This window comes from Plecotus auritus (assembly GCF_963455305.1).
Source record: "Plecotus auritus genome assembly, chromosome: 7".
Classification (NCBI taxonomy): domain Eukaryota; kingdom Metazoa; phylum Chordata; class Mammalia; order Chiroptera; family Vespertilionidae; genus Plecotus; species Plecotus auritus.
Window position 1 is genome coordinate 18,697,068 of NC_137774.1, and position 18,823 is coordinate 18,715,890.

An 18,823-nucleotide genomic window follows, 5' to 3' on the forward strand; every position below is an offset into this window, starting at 1 on the left:
GGGCGGCAGAGGAGAAACTCTGAACACTCTGAGAAGAGAGATTAAAGAGAACAGTCAGGGAGAGTAGGAGAGTACACGAGAAAAAGGCCACAGAAGCCAGCAAAGAAACTTTTGAGAATTGCAAAGGTCCAGGATGTTGAGCGGATCCCTTGAAATGTCGGGGTGCGGGACACTTCAGGGCAGCTCTGAATAGAGAGTCACTGGGGGAAGACATCCATCTACGCCAAAAATTTGAGGGCCTCTGAGCTGGGGGATCCCCGAGTGAGGTCCCCAGGCTTTGTTTAATGTGTGTATTCCTGAGCCTAGGATTGAAAACTTCTGGTCGAAGTCCCTGTCCTCCAGGACTCGTGCATCCACTGCCCTGAGTGGCTCCCCAACCCCCAGGCAGGCAGGAAGTTCCTTTCCAGCAAGCAATGCATGGCTGAGCTCACCCAGGGTCAGGCGGGGGTGGCCTCAGCACACTCCCGAGCCAGCCCATGCAATGCAGTCCAACCCCCGGCCACGTGCCCTGCGTCCAGGTCCATTTCATTTGCAAGTGATTGACACACCTTCTCCCTCGCCCGGCCTGGTTCTGTCTTCCCACCTGAGCACACGTTTCCAAGGAGACACACCCATCATCTTGGTGTACTTGGATGCCTAGTATGGTACCGAAGCTGGTGAGAGCGGTGCTCCTGAGCTGGTCCAGGGAGCTCAACAAACATTCCATCGTAGGGGTCGGGCTCCCCCAGCCTTTGCATGCCCTGCTGGTGCCTGTGTGTAGTGCACACAGTGTGTGATGGTGGTAGAGCCAAGTGGCTTCAGGCCTCAAGCTCTGAAGGCCGACGCTCCTGGGTTCTAATCCCAGCTCTGCACTGAGGATTCAGGCGGTCCTGGGCAAGTCCCTTAACCTCTCAGGGCTTCCCTTTTCTCATGGATACAATGGGATTAGTGATAACAGCAGCACGTGACAGGGTTGTCATGAGGACCAAATGAGTTAACATTTAAAGCACTTAGATCAGTGAGGTCCTCAATAAGTGTTAGCTGTGGTGGTGGTTACTATAGTAACAGTGTTGGTTAGCCTGGGAGCAGCTGCTTGACCCGAGGGGCTGCCCCTCCACAGACTGCGGCCCTGTGTCCCTTGCACACCTCCGGAGACTGGCGAGAAACCAGGACAAACTATTAGGACAGAGGAGGCTTCGAGTTTGGGCTGTCGGCCTGGGCCACCTCCTGTGAGCGAGCACGGCTTATTTAGATGGCCTAGGGCCGTGGTCGGCAAACGCATTAGTCAACAGAGCCAAATATCAACAGTACAACGATTGAAATTTCTTTTGAGAGCCCAATTTTTTAAACTTAAACTTCTTCTAACGCCACTTCTTCAAAACAGACTCGCCCAGGCCGTGGTATTTTGTGGAAGAGCCACACTCAAGGGGCCAAAGAGCCGCATGTGGCTCGCGAGCCGCAGTTTGCCGACCACTGGCCTAGGGGGAGAGGGCCCACTCCTCCTCAGCTGCCCTGGGAATGAGTGATGGGTAATTGATGAAGAAGCCCTGAACAGGAGACTAAATGAGTGATGTCCAGACACTGATTGCCTCCTAATCAGGTGATGAATGCAGCTCCCCACACCTGTTCCTAGCAGGCTTCCATCCGGCCTCCCCCAGGCTCCCAGTAAGCACAATCCTGCTCATTCCAGGCCTTTTTTTTTTTTTTTTTTCCTCTTCACCAGCATTTCTCTTGCTTAATGGTGAGGAGCTGGAGTATGGCTTCCCATTAACTTTTATCCTCCCCATAAATGGCCTGCTTGACTCACAGTGACAGTTGTTCCGCTCTGTTCCCGGGGGTTCCTCCATCCTCATCTGCTCCCAGCCAGCCTGTCACGGCCTCGGCCCCGCCCACCAACGCCCCACTCATGGGCCCTGCTGTGCCCATGGAGGTAGGGAAGCTGGCTTTTGCATTTTATTTTTTTCCTTTTCATACAAGCAAAAGCTTCAGGCCGTAGCTTCAAAGCCCTTGGAGGGAGCTGAGGCTGAGTGAGCTGGGCCTGGGAATTGAAGGGCCTGGAGACAGAAGGGCCACGGGGCACCTGCCCTGGAACCCTGAGCCATCAACAGACTGGGGCCTCTGGGAGGGGCGTGGGAGGACAAATGAGGGCTAGGGACCACATCGCCCAGGAGGATAGGAGTGAGCAGCCCTGAGGAGGCCACTTGGGGAGGTTCTAGTGTCCCTAAGCCAAGGTTACTTTCCAAGGGGATGGATGATTAGTCTGAGGAGGGACTGAGATGGGGGCACAGATCAGCTCTGAGGAACCCTCCCTCTCTACCCCAAATCAGCCAGTGACCTGGAATGAGGCTTTTGTCCCAGAGCCTGGATTCCGCCTGGCCTTCCTGCCCCCACTCTGTCCCCCACTCCTCAGAAGGACTGATCTAAGAAAGCAAGTCTGGAGAGAACCAACATGGGGGCGTAGGTAAACACCTGTACTCACCGCCTCCCACAACCACATCAAAATTACAACTAAAATACAGAACAATCCTCCAGAACTGCCTGAAGGCTGGCTGAATGAAGTCCTACAACTAGAGAAGTAAAGAAGAAAGCACACTGAGACTGTAAGAGGGGTGGAAGGGAGGAAAGGGCTGGATCAGCACCCACGTGGGCTGCTTTTTTAATGGGGAGGGAGATAGTCTCTGCCGCGGCCACCCATGAGGAGCAAGGGGCCCCAGCATCACACGTGGTGGTCCCTGGCAGTGGCTGACTTTGCACCTCCCTGGAGGCCCTAGAGCCAGTGAACCCGGTGAACAGCTTCAGACCATAGCAGGTTACAACTCTACACATCCACAAAAGGCAGACTCAGTGAGCACCAAAGCCCCACTAAAGCAAGTCCTGCTCCATAGGGGTGTCTCCTGAACACAGTTCTTCCCACTGTAGTCGCAGCTGGTCCTCACACCCGATTGGCCTGGAGGTCAATTCCTTCCAGTGACACCATCAGCAATCAAGACTTAACTACAACAAGACTATGCACACAACCCACAAAGGGGCACACCTTGAGTGCCCAGCTCAGGTGACTGGGGAGGCTGAGCCACTGGGGCCTATAGGACACCTACTACATAAGGCCACTCTACCAATTCCAGGAGACATAGCAGCTCTACCTAATACATAGAAACAAACATGTCACAAATGGAAGCAAACTACCGGATAGAGTTCAAAACCGTGATTATAAGGTAACTCAAGGGCTTTCATGAGACTGTCAAGGATCTTGGTGAGAATGTCAAAGACATGAAAAAGGACAGTCAGAAATTAAGCATACACTAACAGTGATTAACTGAAATAATTTACAGGGATTCAACAATAGAGTAGAGGATTCAGAGAATCAAATCAATTTGGAATATGCTCATTTTGAAAGCTGCTATGGCCTGGGTATATGAGGAAGAGTCCATGTCAGTCCTGATAGGGGACAAACCTGGCCGGTACCCTTCAGATACCTCATTGTCACGAGAGCAGGGCTGATGTAACAGCTAATGCCCAGCTCATGTGGCTCACTTCTTGAGCGCCCACCTATGAACCAGGAGGTCAAGGTTCGATTCCTGGTTAGGGCACATGCCCAGTTTTCAGGCTTGATCCCCAATAGGGGGCATACAGGAGGCAGCCAATCTATGATTCTTTCCCATCATTGATGTTTCTATCTCTCTCTCCCTCTCCTTCCCTCTTTGAAATCAATAAAAACATATTTTTAAAAAATGACAGCTTACATGTTTTAGGCATATGATGTCGCAGACAAGGTGACATTCAAAGACTACATTAACTTGTTTAACCCCTCAAGCAGCCTTTGGAAGGTTTTCCCATTTCTGAGCCCCATTTCACAGATGGGAAAAATGAGGCACAGAGCAGTTCATTACGACCCCAAATCACACAGCTAGTAGGTGATGACGGAGCCAGGACTCAGACCCAAGTGGAATTATTCAGAACCTGCCACCTCTATGGTATTCAGCCATGACATGATCTAGGTATCACCTCGACTGGTAGCCCTGCATGGGAATACTGCTTTGAGAAGCATTTAGAACAAGCATGTCAAACTCAATGGCTAACACGGGCCAAATAAACGAGGCATGCAGGCCGCAAGTTTGACATGCTTGATTTAGACTGTGATCAGGAAAAAAGGACTGTAATTGATTAGCAATGTCTGTCCTGGACTTGAGGAAAGAGGAGTCAGAGCTCTGCAGGCCACTTTGTTGATACTCTAGGCCGGATCCTTCCTTATTAGGGCGCTGCCCAGTGCATTGTAGGATGATTAGCAGCATCCTGGTTCCCACCCACTAGCTACCAGTATCACCACCACCCCCAGTCCTGACAATTAAAACTGTTTCCAGACTTTGTCTCCTGGAGGCAAAATTGCCCAGTTGAGAACCCTTGCTATGGGGGATTGGCAAAGAGCACTGAACTTGAAGTCAAGAGAACAGGGTTCTAGCTTGACTCTGTCACCATGGAAATGGCCCTACTCCTCCACAGGCATCAGGTTCTTAAAGTGTCAAGTAAAGGAGATGAAGTGGATGGTCCCAGGAGCCCTTTCTAGAAGCCTATAGTTGCACAATGTGGTTCCCTTTCCTCACCCACGCCTTCGGTTAAAACTCGGGTTACTGAAGCATAACTTTCCAGAGATCTGCAGGGGAAACCAACAGAAAAGCCTGGAAGCTGCAGCGAGCTCTTTGACCCCTTGGAGCTTCATATTTGCTCCTCATTAAAGGAGAGAAAGAAAGGGGAAAAAGCATTCAAATCTTGGTACTAAGATTTCCTCCAAGCCGCAGTTATCAAGCAGATACGAATAGAAAAACTACAGAGACAATAACTACCCATTTCCCTGTGTTAGGAGAGAAAACCAGCTATTGGTTGGGGAAATCTCCCCAGCTCCGTTCAATTATGAATCTCGGCAGGAAGCCTGGAAAATCCCGGCTTCTCTGCAGCGAAGGGTTGGAGGAGGCGCTGTGGGTTCTTGAAGAACTCATGGTGAGAGATGAGGGATGGAGGGTGGTGAGAGCAAAGCCAAGGTCCTGCCTCCTGTCCAGGGCCAGGATGGGTGGGCAGGAGCTGGTGGGGAGGATGGGGGCCTCTGGGACTCTAGAGCTGTATCTGAGGTCTTCACAGCAGGCATCCCTTGCGATGGCAGCACTATGTGGGAGGAGACGTGGTTCCAGGGCTTGGTTCATGGGCCACCCGCAGGTAGGAAGACTTTTCTTATTGGAATGGAGGAGAAGTCGCCACTTCTGGGAGCTGTTTCCATGCTGACTCCAAATGGTCTCATTTCCTGTTCCTCCTGGAAACTGTGTGAAGTCCATTGACACCCCACATTGTCCATCAGGAAACAGATGCTGTACGGCTAACTGGTCAACCCAGTGCTTGCTTTCCCAGATGACTGACACCTCAAGAGGCTGAAACTCACAGGTCACACAGCTTCCACATGGTGCATGGGGACCGTTGATTGGCACCCCCATCCCCCGATGCAACGCCCCTTCTCCCCCATTGGCCCTGTAGTCTCTGGGGAGCCTGTGCCCCTTTTTGTACCTTGTAAAAGTGTTGCAGGCGTGCCCTGAAGAAGGAAGTATGACTCGGGCTTCGGAGCCCGTGAGAACTGGGTTGGAATCTCCTTCCCCTGAGGAAGGTGCAGCTGGTTGGAGGTTAGGGTTCTCCTGGTTCCAGGCACAGAAATCAACTTCTGGCCTGATCTCCAAAGAGGACTTTATTGGGTGTGGAGGGTCCCAAAGCATTGAAGGAGTTTAACAGCCAAGATGAGGGAGGGGAGAACCAGAAGCTTTGTAGCTGGCAGCACAGACCACTGAGAAAATACCCCGTTGGTGAACTCACCAACATTTTTTAGTCCCTGGGTCTCCTCTGATCCAAATCCATGCTCCCAAGAGTGCATCTGATTGGTCAAGCTCAGGGCAGATGTGGGCTAGGATCTCTGGCTGAGGCGGGACCACCTATGTGAGGGACCCATTCCCACAGGTACACCTCAGAGGCACATCAGAGTCTCGGGATGGGCTTAGCAGTGGGCAGATGGCCCACCCTTTCTCTCCCCATTTCCTGCCCCAAGTCACTGCCAAGCTGTCCAAGCACAGAATCCCTAGAGCCCAGGATCGAGATGCCGCAGTTTACCAGACTAAGTGATCTTCAGGTCTATAGAGATAAGAGTTTGGGGCAGAAATAGAGTTGTCTCTGGGAAACCTACTGCCTGGGGAAGGGGCTTGAACCAGAACTGGTTCCTGACAGGCCCCATCACCTAGTGGACACTGAACCAGAGCCCAGCCCCATTGCAACAGGTGCCACCTTCCTGATGCTGATGACAAGTGTGTCTTCTCCCCCAAATCCTCCACTGGCCTTCCTCTGGGTTGTCCCATTTTGGGGAAACAGCGTACTGGACCTAGTAGTCACCTAGACTGCTAGAGCTAGGAGGTGGCTTGGAGATGGAGCCCTCTGCCTGCTGCCTGGTCACAGACTAGAACTGAGGGAGGAGACTTGGGGTCCAAGTCCCTATAGAATTCATCCTCTGTCAGGTCTGAAATACTGCAAGTTGAGGCCCAATGCTCCTCAACATCGCTCTGTCTTTGTGAGTGACAGGGAGCGAGGGGGCGGCAGGCTGAGTCCAAGGTCCGGCTGGCCTCCTCACCCTGCACTCCTGGCAGCAGTGGCTACTGAGGCTGCCATGGCCTGTCTGGCAGCTGCAGGAAGCTGCCGACTGAGCCAGAGTTTAAATGTGTCCCTCCTCACAAGGAGCTCCAATGTGAGGGGAACAAATGAAGAGAGAGCTTGTTAATCCTGGGGGAGTGCAGCCTGCAATCTCCCGGGCAGCTGGGCTCCTCTGAGACTAAAATAAGATGCCCAAGAGGCCCCAGGGTAGGGCCCTACAACCTAACAGGTCAAGTGACACCTCGCCAGGCTGGGAATAAAATCGCAGACATGCAGAGCCGAGAGGGACTAGAGCTCCTGGCATTAGCCATGAAAAGACTTTCCAGCTTAAGGAAAGCTCACGGTGGCACCTTGGAGCCGGGGGCATTAAATCCAGTTCCTTTGCAGGGCAATCCAGGCCACCTCCCTGCAGCCCCACCTACATTTTCCAGCCTCAGTCACCACCCCCACACCTGCTATTTTCCTAACTCCCTAACGTGCCTCTGTGCCGGAACCACCGAACATCTGATACTACTTCCCCCCGGCTCTGAGCCCAGCCCCTTCCCAGAACTGCCCAGATGACCCATCCAACACTCAGGCCCAATTCTTTGGAACTCTGTGAACCTGCCACCTCCCCTGTAGCCTGTGCCGCTCACTGGCTGCCTTGTTCTAAGGCGATGTGTGCACTCACCTCCCTAACGAGGCTATAAATTCTTGCTGGCAGGACCCGTGTCTTTGGGCTCCCACAGCCTGCCATCAATAAATGATTGCTGAATTAAAAGGAAGAATGAGCAAAGGGCTGAATGGATGAGCCGTGTTTACATCAAAACCCAAGCCAGATCCTATAAGGACAATGAGGCACCTCAGTGACTCTCAGCAAGAAAAGAGCAAGTGTGAAACCCTGGTTTTTGGTGTGGTCATTGCCCAGAGAGACTGCTGTGAATCCCAAGCACTTGGCCATGGAGAGGACACGAAGGGCTCCTCCCCAAACTTTAGTCAGAAAACAGGTCTGTTCAAAGGCATCTCCAAGAAACGAGGAGTTAAAAACTATATTCTCACCGTGACAACATCATCAGGATTTATCCTTCTCAAAACGCTTTGACCACCATGGGCCTCCTTGGGCCTCCCCTCAGCTCTGAAAGATGGTAAAATATTTCCCCATTTTCCTAGTGGGGAGAAGCTTTCCTGACCTCTGCCCTGCAGCTGAGGCCAGGTTCCTCCGTGAAGGCCATGCTCTTGAAGCGCTGGACCCCTCCTTCAGGCTTCTTTCCTCGGTCATAATTGAATGACTATAAGCAGCAAGCTCCAGAATGGCAGAGACCATGTCTGTCTAGGTTTTTTCTTGTATTATTGATTCTCGCTGTAACTGAAACATGCCAAAACGTATAATGTCTTAAACATAAAAGAAGTGGATTCATTGTTCATGGAACAGTGCAGAGTGGGTGGTCCTCTTCATGGCCGGTTTCCTGCACAATGGCATTCAGGACCCAGGTCCTTTCCATCTTGTGGCTCCACCATTCCCTGTGGCTGGTGGGAAGGGTGGGGGGCAAATGGAGTTGGTGGGGGCACACCAACTTCTCTAGAGCCTTATTCAGAAAGGGCACGCTCACACTCCATTTGCCAACTCAGTCACATAGCCACATCGAGCTATAAAGGAAGCTGAGAAACAATGCATCCCTGTGTCCAGTAAGAGAGCATGTGAGTTCTTAGTGAGCAGACACTCTGCTGGGTCCCCAGCATCTATCACATAACAGGAGCTCAATGAATATAAGTTGGGTGAAGGGACTGAAGGTCATAGTGGCTTAACAAGGTCTCAGCCAGGAAAGTCCAGCTGAGTCCACGCTGCCTCTCCAAGCCTGGAGTTTCTTTATCCGACAGCCGGCCTAGCTGCAGCTGGAGAGAGGCCAGCCCTAGGAGGACGCCAGCGGATGCCAATTGATAAATCACAGCTATTAGGAGTGTTCTTTGGAGATAGCATGGAAGTCAATGAATTATGAGGGAGAGCCCTGAGCGGGGGGGGGGGGGGGGGGGGGTGCAGGGAGGGGGGGTGCGGAATTACGGGGAGCAAAGAGCTCGAGGGGTGGGTGGGAGAAGCATGAAGCCTGGATTGACAGCAAATTGAAGCACTGGCCTGGACACCTAGCTGAGCATCTGCTTCAAAACCTGTGTGATGAGCTGAATTGTGTCCCTTCAAATTCTTGCATTGAATTTGCAGGGACACAATTGAAGTCTTAACACAATTGAAGCCTCCCAATGTGACCTTATCTGGAGCATGGGTCTTTAAAGAGATAACCAAGCTAAAACGAGATCATTAGGGTGGAGCCTAATCCAGTAAGACTGGTGTCCTTATGGGAAAAGGCAATTTTGGAGATGAATAGACACACACAGGGAGAACGCCATTGGAAGATGAAGACCAAAATCAAGGTGATGGTCCCATAAGCCAAGGAACACCAGTGATTGTCAGCAAACCCCCAGACGCTGAGAGGCCTGGAACGCATCCTTCCTCAGAACCCTCAGAAGGAATCAACCCTGCCCACACCTTGATCTTGGCCTTCTGGCCTCCAGAACTTCGAGACAAGGTATTTGTTAGTTAAGCCACCTGGTTTGGGGTACTTTGGTATGGCAACCCTAGAAACGAATACTCCTGCCTCTTTGCACTGGAATGAACTTGGCCAAGTCATTTCCATCCTGGCCTCTGGCCTCTCATCTGCAGGCACGTCGAAGGACAAGAACTGAGTCTCCCCAAACCAGGCCCACCGATTGCCACTGCGTTTCTTCTTTTCATCCCTTGCTGCTCCTTTCAGAAGTGGCCACTGCCCACCCAGGGTCTTCCAACCTCAGGTGACTCCATGGAGACTGTACCATCAAGTCCCATCTGAGCCTATCAGGTGACACCCTCAGCCCAGCTGCTGCACCCCATTGCTGCTCCCTACCCATGCCAGACTGTCTGAGGTTCTAGAACACAAGGCTGGCCTACCTGCACACCCTCTGCCTGAACATCTCCATCTTCCAGTCACAGGTTAATTCAGCCTCAAACATCAGCCAGTGCCCTTAGCCCAAGAGTTTTCCCACCAATAAAGCGTGTTGGGCACCCACATTCCCCCATCATGCTCTGGCCAATCAGAACTACATGTAGCTCAGAGAGCACACTGTGTCCTGCCTCCAGGGTAAGGGGGGTGGTAAGGGCACACACTCTGAATTCGGGTGGCCTAGGGCACCTAGTAGCAAATAGTGTCAGTAACCCTATACCTCATAGGGTTATGATGAAGGTGAAGGGAGTTAATAAATGTCAGATGATTACAAGTAGTACCTGGCACATAATAGATGCCAAGTAAATCCTAGCCATCATTCTTTTTGTGAGAGAACACTCTTCCCCCAAGTTCTCACCCACCAGCCTGGCCAAAACCCTGTCCCCTCCAGTTCTCCACTTCCTCCATGAATGCCTGGGTCCTTTCTGGAGACATACAGCCCTCCAGTCCTGCTAGTCTGTTCCCACAGGAGGTTAGGGGCAGGGCAGGGGCCAAGCTCACCAGATAAGCAGCTCTGGGAAAACATCGGAGGGGACGCCATCCTGGCAATTGACTGGCACCAGGACGGGGCGCTCCTCCCAGGTGCCCCACTTTGAGATAAGGACTTGGTCCATGTGGCCCTTGGACCAGGGCTGTGCCCGGCATGCAATGACCCAAGGTACAGTAGGACACAGCCACTTCAAATGATTACAAAGTCCAAATTGATAGCCATTTAGAAAAATACGTGTTGGGTTGTTTTCCAACACAGATGATTCAAATGAAGCTGGTGGCATGTCTGGCCCCATGTGGTCCTCATTCTCCCTCCTCCTCCCATCTGAGCGGCCCCAATCAGCAGCTGGGCCTCTTCTGGGATGCACTCCTCCAATGGACCGGGAGGGTGGGAATGGTGAGGATATTTTGAAATCCCACAGGGGTATCTGTTTGCAGATGTGGGCCCACACCTGAGGCCCCAGCCTCAGCTTTGAGCTCGGCCACAAGTTCGGGATAGGAGCCCTGGACCTGAAACACCTCCAACTCCTTCCCTGGCCTGCCTGCTCTTCTCACCACCCGAAAAGAGACTGACAGTCACTTATTTCATCTTTCTGTCTTACCAGTCTCCCCCAGAACGGGCACTTAGGGCGATGCCTACCTCACACCTGTAGCTCCAGCGCCGGGCACAGTAGTGTGTGCTCAGTACAAATAGTGTTGTGGGAAGGACGGTTGCAGGAAAGCCCCACTCAGTGCCCTCTTCTCCCAGCCCCTCTGGCGGTATATTCACATCCTGTCCTGGAGCCGGAAGGGGCCTTCCACGTGGGCCTCCTTCTCTAACAGCCCCGCCCATCCCCAGCTGCCTCTACCAAGGCCTGGAGACACCATGGGAGAGCATTTTAAAATCCTGATCAGCCTTGGGGAGAAAGGCCAGCGGCCCAGGGGTTTCCTGGAAAGGCAGCGTCAGGCTGGGGCTGGAGGAAATGATGAGACTTCAAAGAGCTGGACTCCAGGGGCCACGCCCTGCCACGTGCACCCAGGTGTCCCCTGAGCCCCGTGTTTAAAGTGGGCGAAGACTTTCCTTTGCAACGTAAGGGAGATTGTCTGATCATCCACAGCTGGGCCTCTGCAGCGAGGGTAGTGAAGACAGGCCCTTCAACATCTCTCAGCCTCTTTCTTCCGGCTTCAAAGGAGTCTTATTACAAAGATGAAATGGGCTGATGCATCAAACGTGCTCAGCGCATGAGCTTTCATCTTAGCCTGGGCAGGGCTTGCATGCAGGCGGTGTTTATTGGGGGGGGGGCGGGGGGGAGGGGTCCTCCTAGGGAACGGGCATGGGGGAGGGCTGGGAGGAGTGACACTGAAATAGAGGGAGCGCCAGTGCAGGAGTGACCCTGAGTTGATCATCCCTTGACTCGGTCCTGCTGGACCTGCCTCCCTTAAGTAGGTGGAGTGGATCTAAGCCTGGAGAATGGGAACATTTATCCACCAGCTCCCATCTTCCTGCTCAAAGGTAATCCCTCGAGCTTTTAGCGTCCACACACACAGAGGTGCAAGGCAGCTCCCCTGGGCCATCCACCCAGAGCCATGGGGCAAAAAGCAAGAAATAGCTGGTGCCGCCGAATGGAGGCATCAGCAGGTGCTGTGTGGGTGGCTGCATCCGTGAAGGCTGGAGTGAAAGGGGGGCTGAGAAGCACAAGGTGCAGCTCAGGGTGTCCGTTCACTCTCAATCGGTGTCCGCAGCTGCTGGTTAGAGCGAGTGAGGAGCACGTGAACGCGTGCTTGTGAAAAGCAGGTGATCACCATTATTAAGTCTCCCTCGAGCATTCTTTCCTCCAGGGTCCCCTTTGTCACGACAGATCTCTGAGGTGGCCCACTGTGGGGGCACCCTGGAGTGACGCACGGGGTGACCAACTCATCCTGTGTGCCTGGGACTTTCCTGGTTTTACCTATGTCCTTGTTCCCTGAGGCCTGGTCATCCTAGCTAAGGGCATGACGTCTCAGGCAGGACCAGCCCAGCCCAGAGGCTAACCCAGGGGTGGGCAAACTTTTTGACTCTAAGGCCACAATGGGTTCTTAAACTGGACCGGAGGGCCGGAACAAAAGCATGGATGGAGTGTTTGTGTGAACTAATATAAATTCAAAGTAAAGGAGCGGAGGGGAGAGCAAGAGAACCGGATAGAACAGCCGGATCCGGCCCGCGGGCCGTAGTCTGCTGCTGGCACACGCTCCCAGCACCACAGTTCACATTCCATTCACCTGCTTCCACGTCCAGGTGGATCTGTGCTCATCTCAGACACACCGCCACCCGTTCACTCGGAATCAAAGATTCGGTTTCCTTTCTTTTAATAAGCCATATTGGTTCATTTTCATACATCGTGGAAGACTCCAAAAATACAGAAAAAAATCTAAAGAAGAGAATTTTAATTCGCTCGTAACCCTATCACCCAGAACGAAACACTGCACACACTTTAAGATATTTCTTTCCAGATGTTTCTTTTAACAAAGGTGGTTCATGATGTATGTGTACATTCCTAGACTCTTAGGGCAGGGAGAGCTCCCTCTGGCCCAATTCCCGAGTTTTGTTTTGTGGTGTTTTATTGGTTTTTGTTTTAAGATTTTTTATTGATTTTTAGAGAGAGAGGAAGAGAGACGGGGGGAGACAGAAACATTGATGTGAGAGCGGAACATCAGTGGGCTGCCTCCCATAGAGATAAGGTTAGCAAAACACATTGGAAGAGATTTGGAACAATCGTGTGTATACCCAAGTTAATGTTTCAAAACCTGAGTTTTATTTTCAGATTGAATGTATAAATATATGGCTTCCTCATTTCTGTCAAAGCGTATTTTCCTTTTAGCATTATCAGTGTTGGAGCAAGATTTATCCCACTGGTCCCTACACTATTCATTTCCTTCCAGGATTTTCAGCAACTTTTGGATTAATATCAACTTACGGTTCTTTGGGCTAATATCCAAGATATAAAGCACTCATGCCACTCAACAAAAGGAAGACAAAATCCAATTGAAAAATGGGCAGAAGACCTGAATAGACATTTCTCCAGAGAGGACATACAAATGGCCAAGAGACATATGAAAAAATAGTGCTCGCTTCGGCAGCACATATACGAAAAAATGATCAAAGTCACTGATCACCAGAGAGACACAAATTAAAACCACAATGAGATATCACCTCACACCGATCAGAATGGCTATCATCAAAAAATCACCAAACAACAATGCTGGCGAGGATGTGGGGGAGAAGGGAACCCTCGTGGAAATGCAGACTGGTGTAGCCACTATGGAAAACAGTATGGAGTTTCCTCAAAAAATTAAAATGGAACTTCCGTTTGACTCAGCAATCCCACTTCTGGAAATATATCCTAAAAATCCCGACACACCAAGCAGAAATGATATATCCACCCCTATGTTCATAGCAGCACAATTTACAATAGCTAAGATTTGGAAACAGCCCAAGTGCCCATCAGCAGATGAATGCATACAAAAGTTGTAGGACATTTACACAATGGAATACTATGCAGCTATAAAAAAAAAAGAGGGATCTCTTTCCCTTTGGGACAGTGTGGATCGACCTAGAGCCGTGGTCGGCAAACTGCGGCTCGCGAGCCGCATGCAGCTCTTTGGCCCCTTGAGTGTGGCTCTTCCACAAAATACCATGGCCTGGGCGAGTCTATTTTGAAGAAGTGGTGTTAGAAGAAGTTTAAGTTTAAAAAGTTTGGCTCTCAAAAGAAATTTCAATCGTTGTACTGTTGATATTTGGCTCTGTTGACTAATGAGTTTGCCGACCACTGACCTAGAGAATATTATGCTAAGTGAAATAAGCCAATCCAAGAAAGACAAATATCACATGATTTCACTTATTTGTGGAATCTAATGAACAAAACGAGTTGACTAACAAAATAAGACCCAAGGCATGGAGGCATGGAACAGACTGACATACCTTGATGTGGGGTTGGGAGGATGAGAAGAGATAAACCAAAGAACTTATATACTTACATGAATTGCCCCTGGGCAATAAGGTGGTGAAGACCTGGGATGGGTGGATAGGGGCTGGGAGGATGGGAGTAAAGGGGTGGGGGGAGGTAAACGGGAGACATCTGTAATACCATCAACAATAAAAAATATACATAAATAAATAATAAACAGGTTTTCTTAAAAGTAAGATCTATAGGTATTGACCTGGAGAGATGTTTGTACATATTGTTCAATGGAAAAAGCAGGTTTTAGAGTATAATTCCATTTTAAAAATAAGGATATAGGCATTCTTGAAACCCATTTATCAGACCCTTATAAAGCGAAACATGCACCTCTCGTATGAGCCAGCATTTGCACTCCTGGGCATTTATCCCAGAGAAATGAAAACTGAGGTTCCTCCCAAAACCTGTACCTGAAAGTTTATAGCAGCATTATTAGAAATAGCTGGAGTCCTGGCCGGTGTAGCTCAGTTGATTGGAGCATCATTCCATGCACCGGAAGGCCATGGGTTCAAACCCCGGTCAAGGCACATGCCCAGGTTGTAGGTTCCATCCCCAGCCAGGGCAAGTGCGGGAGGCCGACCGGGCCTGGAAGATGCTTGCTCTGAGTCTGGGGTATGGGAGCCAGGAAGGAGAGGAGGGAGTGGCTGGCCCATTCGGGCCCAGCCTGCCCTGGTGCTCTCGCTCTTGATCACAAACACTTGTGATTCTCTGCTAACTCACTCACGAAAGAGTAAGGACCCACCGAGCAGAGGGTGTGTGATTTCTGGGTCCGATAGCAGCAAACCTGCTCGGAGCCATCACCAGGGGCCAAGAAACACCTAAGTGCCTTTTACATATTATCTTGTGCCAAATCCTTAGGCGATAAGGCTTGTGGTTATCTCCGTTCTGCAGAGGAGGAGACTGAGGCGGGTAGTAAGTTGTGTTTGACTTAGCACAGAGAACACGGTCCAAGTGCGTAGCACTCAAGGCACCACCTGAGACCCTCCTCTGTCCCTCACCAAGCCCGGCCCACCCACCAGTGGCCCCTGAGGCCGGAGTCCCATGGGCCTGCAGGAAGCAGGGGACCTTACCCAGCACCCTAGCTCTCCGGAGGCAGCAGTCAGCAGGGAAAGCTCGGGGAAGCAGCCAGAAGGACAGCTAATTGGTAAACGACGGGAGAGCAGCGTGCACATGCCCATCAGCGGCTGCTCCTGATTAGACGTGCCGGGAGATGGACGCTGGCCTGACGCAGGCCCGGCTTCCCACGTTGTGTGAGGTCAGGCTGAGCTGCCGGGGCCAGCAGGGCGCTTGGCTGCAGCTGCAGGACATGAAGTGGGCCCAGCTGGAGACCCGCCCAGCCTGGCCCTGCGGGGCGGCAAGATGAGCTCCTTGCAGGAGCTGGGAGGCTGCCCTGCTGTGAGGGGCTGGCTGGCAGGGCCGGGCCTGACACCCTGTGTGCCCCCCTCTCCACCGTGTCCAGTTCTGCCCTGGGCGTTCCCGGACTGTGGGGGAGCAGGGGCTGGGAGAGCTGGAAGGAAGGTTCTGGAAGGGAGGACTGGCCTGCCTTCCTGCAGTCACTAAACTACCCACGGGTCCTGCGTCCCATCTAGGAAGGTGCTTCTCACAGTGGGCAGGGGAAACCAGGCGATCAGGAGATGCCCTGGCCTTTCTGGAAGTTTCTCCCACTCCACGTTCTCTTCCTTCCATCCGCCTGAATGAGGGGATTGCAATCTGTTGTGCGGATTTGGCGTGTACCTGGGGGAGGGACTGGCCATACCTGTGTGTTTGAGAGAGGGGAAGATACAGACAGACAGACAGAGCCCATCCCCATACAGCCTCCAGCCCCCTCCTCAGGCCCACCCCTCGCCCTACACAGGCTGGCTAACCTCCAGCCTCACCAGCCTCTTCTCCACTCCCCAAACTCTCCAGCCCTGCCCACACCCTGTCTCCTCACCGCCTCCTTCTCTGCCCAGAAGGCCGCCTCCACCCAGTCCCCAGATTCTTGGCCATTTTTTTCAGACGTGGCTCTGCTGTCCCCTTGGGTCGGGGATCGCAGGTCCTGCTTGCCCAGGTCGGTTCCGCCGGAGGTCTCTCGTCCCCGGATAGTTATGGATGGTGTGTCCTTTCACCGTAGATGTGGGCACCTTCCCACTGCGACGCCTGAGCCTTTCCTCTCTCTCTGTGCCCTGGGCCTGCACAGGGCCCGGCACACGTGCAGTGACCGAGTCCAGAGTGAATGGGTGAGTGAATGACCCCCTGGCACAGCCCCCACATCCTTTCCCTCCTGTTCCCTCCAGGGATCTACAAAGGGCACTGCTTCCGGATCAATCACTTCCCAGAGGACAATGACTATGACCACGACAGCTCGGAGTACCTCCTTCGTGAGTGTCAGACCCCTTGCTTCCTTTATGTGTGTGTGTGGGGGGGGGGGGGGCAGACCGGTGACAGGTGGGCGGCTGGAGGAAAGACGGGGTCCGTGGGGGTGGGGAGGATGCCGTTCTCCGGATGCGCTTGTCACTCCCTTTCTGAGTCCGAGGATGGAGTTCTGTCCTGTGTTGCCATGACGAGCTGGGATCCCATGGAGTTACTTGGCTGATAGGCCCATGCCCAGGGAGACTGAGGCCTGGGGAGAGAGATGGGGGTGTGGGCGACCCCACCCCTCGGGGTTGCTGGGTGTGGCTAGCTCTAAGGAGCTGGCTGCTGCCGCTGGGCCTGGGGCCCGGAGGCTAGAGATGCAGGCTTGCCCAGGCCGAGCATCCCTGGGGGACTGTGACACAGGAGCACATTCCCCTGCCGGCACTGGGCCCGCCCACCCCTCCCCACACACCCAGCGCATTCTACTCTCCTAAAATCAGAGTAGCTGGCACACTAAGACAGCCTGCTGGGGTGCCAGACAGCCTGGAGGCGAAGGCGAGGAAGGTGGCAAGAGCAGCCTCTGACACCTGGGCCTTAGGTGTCTTCAGCACAGACGGGTGGAGCCACCATGTCTGCCCGTGAGCTGCCCCCTGAGCCCCTGCCCTCCCGTGTGGCTAGGCTGGCCCCAGAATGGAGCAAGTCACAGCACATACTGAACCCGCAGGACCAACCCAGCTCCACGCCTAAGTCCAGGCCTCATCCCTCGGCCTCCCTGGGAGGCAGCAGGGGCCGCGGCCAGGGGAGGAGCCTGGAATGGGGAAAGCAGCGCTGCTTTGAAGTCATTTTCCCTTTCGCATCAGCCCGGACACACGTGGAGCTGCTCCGAGCGGCACCCCCGGGGCCTGAGGCCCGGCTTCCTTTATGGAGAATCGATGCCGGTGTCCTCAGCGGAGGCACAAATCACTCAGCACCTGCCTGTGGATCTTTCCGTGTGTTATTTTCTAAGAGGAAGGATTTGAGTTCTGAGTCATCTGGAGAAATAGAACAGCGTGCTTTTCTATCCCATGGAGCCTGGGACCGTGTCGGGCTGTGCTGGCCAGGCCCAGAACCTGAAATAATTCGGCCAGATCTCCCTCCCACCCAGCCTCCCTCACCTTCTCCTCTTCCTCTCCTGTCCTCTCTTTCTGCTTCCTGGGGGCCAACACTGAACCAAGCGGATGATATTCCATGGGGCTGCCACAAATGGTGGTGCAGGTTGCCCAACACTCGCTCAGACTATGGTATCAATGGCACCTTCGAGGGGCACAATGTGTGGCCTGCACAGCCATCTGGGGCGGCCCCTGGTGCTTAGCCAGCTGAGATGGCTCAGCTCAAAATCCACCCTGACTCAGCACTTACCCTTCGCTGCCCGACACAGGGCCAGCAGGTGGTTCCTGAGGCTGGGAGTGCGGATCTGCCCCCAATGGACCCACCCCGGGACTGCAGGAAGGAGGCATTGGAGAAACAAACCACACCCTCTCCATGTCTCTCTTGAACTTGCCTGGCACATTAAGGTTGTGGGCAATGGTGCTGGTTCTCCCTCTTCACCCCCCTGTGCCTGTCCCCTCACGGTCCCCAGGGCTCTGGGACCTCTTCCTGGATTGGTCTCCTGACACCTCAGCCGAGATCAGATCACGTGGCTTCCTGAGGGCCCAGCACAGGGTGAATGAAGGGCATTCGTGCAGGGCTGTTGACAAAGGTGCGGGCAAGGTTGAGGGATGGTGAGCACACCAGGGCGAGCTGCAGAAGGATCCTGTGCACGCCGGGGCTGGACTGGTGGAGGCAGGCGTGGGGACCTGGAGGAGGGAACCGTGAGGACAGGGCAGGAACTGTGGGTGCAGCCACCTCCTGCGCAGCCTCAGGAAGAGCCAGGAAGGAGCTCTCGCCTGCACGCTCCTCCCAAAGCCGGAGTCCAGAACAGGATGGAGACATGAAATGGGCATCCGAGGGGCAGACCAAGAGTGGGCCACGGACTCGCCACCCAGCCTAGGGCTCCTGCTGCCCTCAAACACCACCCCCGCCCCCCGCAGTGGTGCCCCTGGGTTGGGACCCAGGGCTGGGAGGGCCCAGCAGGGATTTTCCCAAATAGAAGGACGGCGATGGCACAGCAGCAATGGAAGGAAGAGCTCTCCTCAAGTGTAGGCTCATGAGGATACCAGTCGGGGTCAGTCACAAGCCCAGAGACTCCCCAGGGAGAGAAGGGGTGACCAATTTGGGGCAAAGGACAGTTGCTCACGTGATTTACCTGGGCCGGATGGATGGCTCTGAGCCAGGCCTGACCTCAGCCACCTCAGAGGCACTGGGCTTCCTTCTCTCCACCCCTCTGAGCCC

General features: G+C 53.3%; 1 protein-coding gene across 2 annotated transcripts in view; it reads left to right on the top strand.

The window, feature by feature from the left end:
• CACNG4 (calcium voltage-gated channel auxiliary subunit gamma 4) overlaps nt 1–18,823 on the top strand; it is a 50,516-nt gene that overhangs the window by 27,133 nt on the left and 4,560 nt on the right. Inside the window, exon 2 of one of the 2 annotated variants that reach the window (XM_080681338.1) lies at nt 16,396–16,479. The exons of the other annotated variant lie outside the window; for it this stretch is intronic. Within the exon in view, the coding sequence (XP_080537464.1) occupies nt 16,396–16,479 (84 nt within the window). The remainder of the gene's footprint in view (nt 1–16,395; nt 16,480–18,823) is intronic. 2 annotated transcript variants of the gene reach the window in all.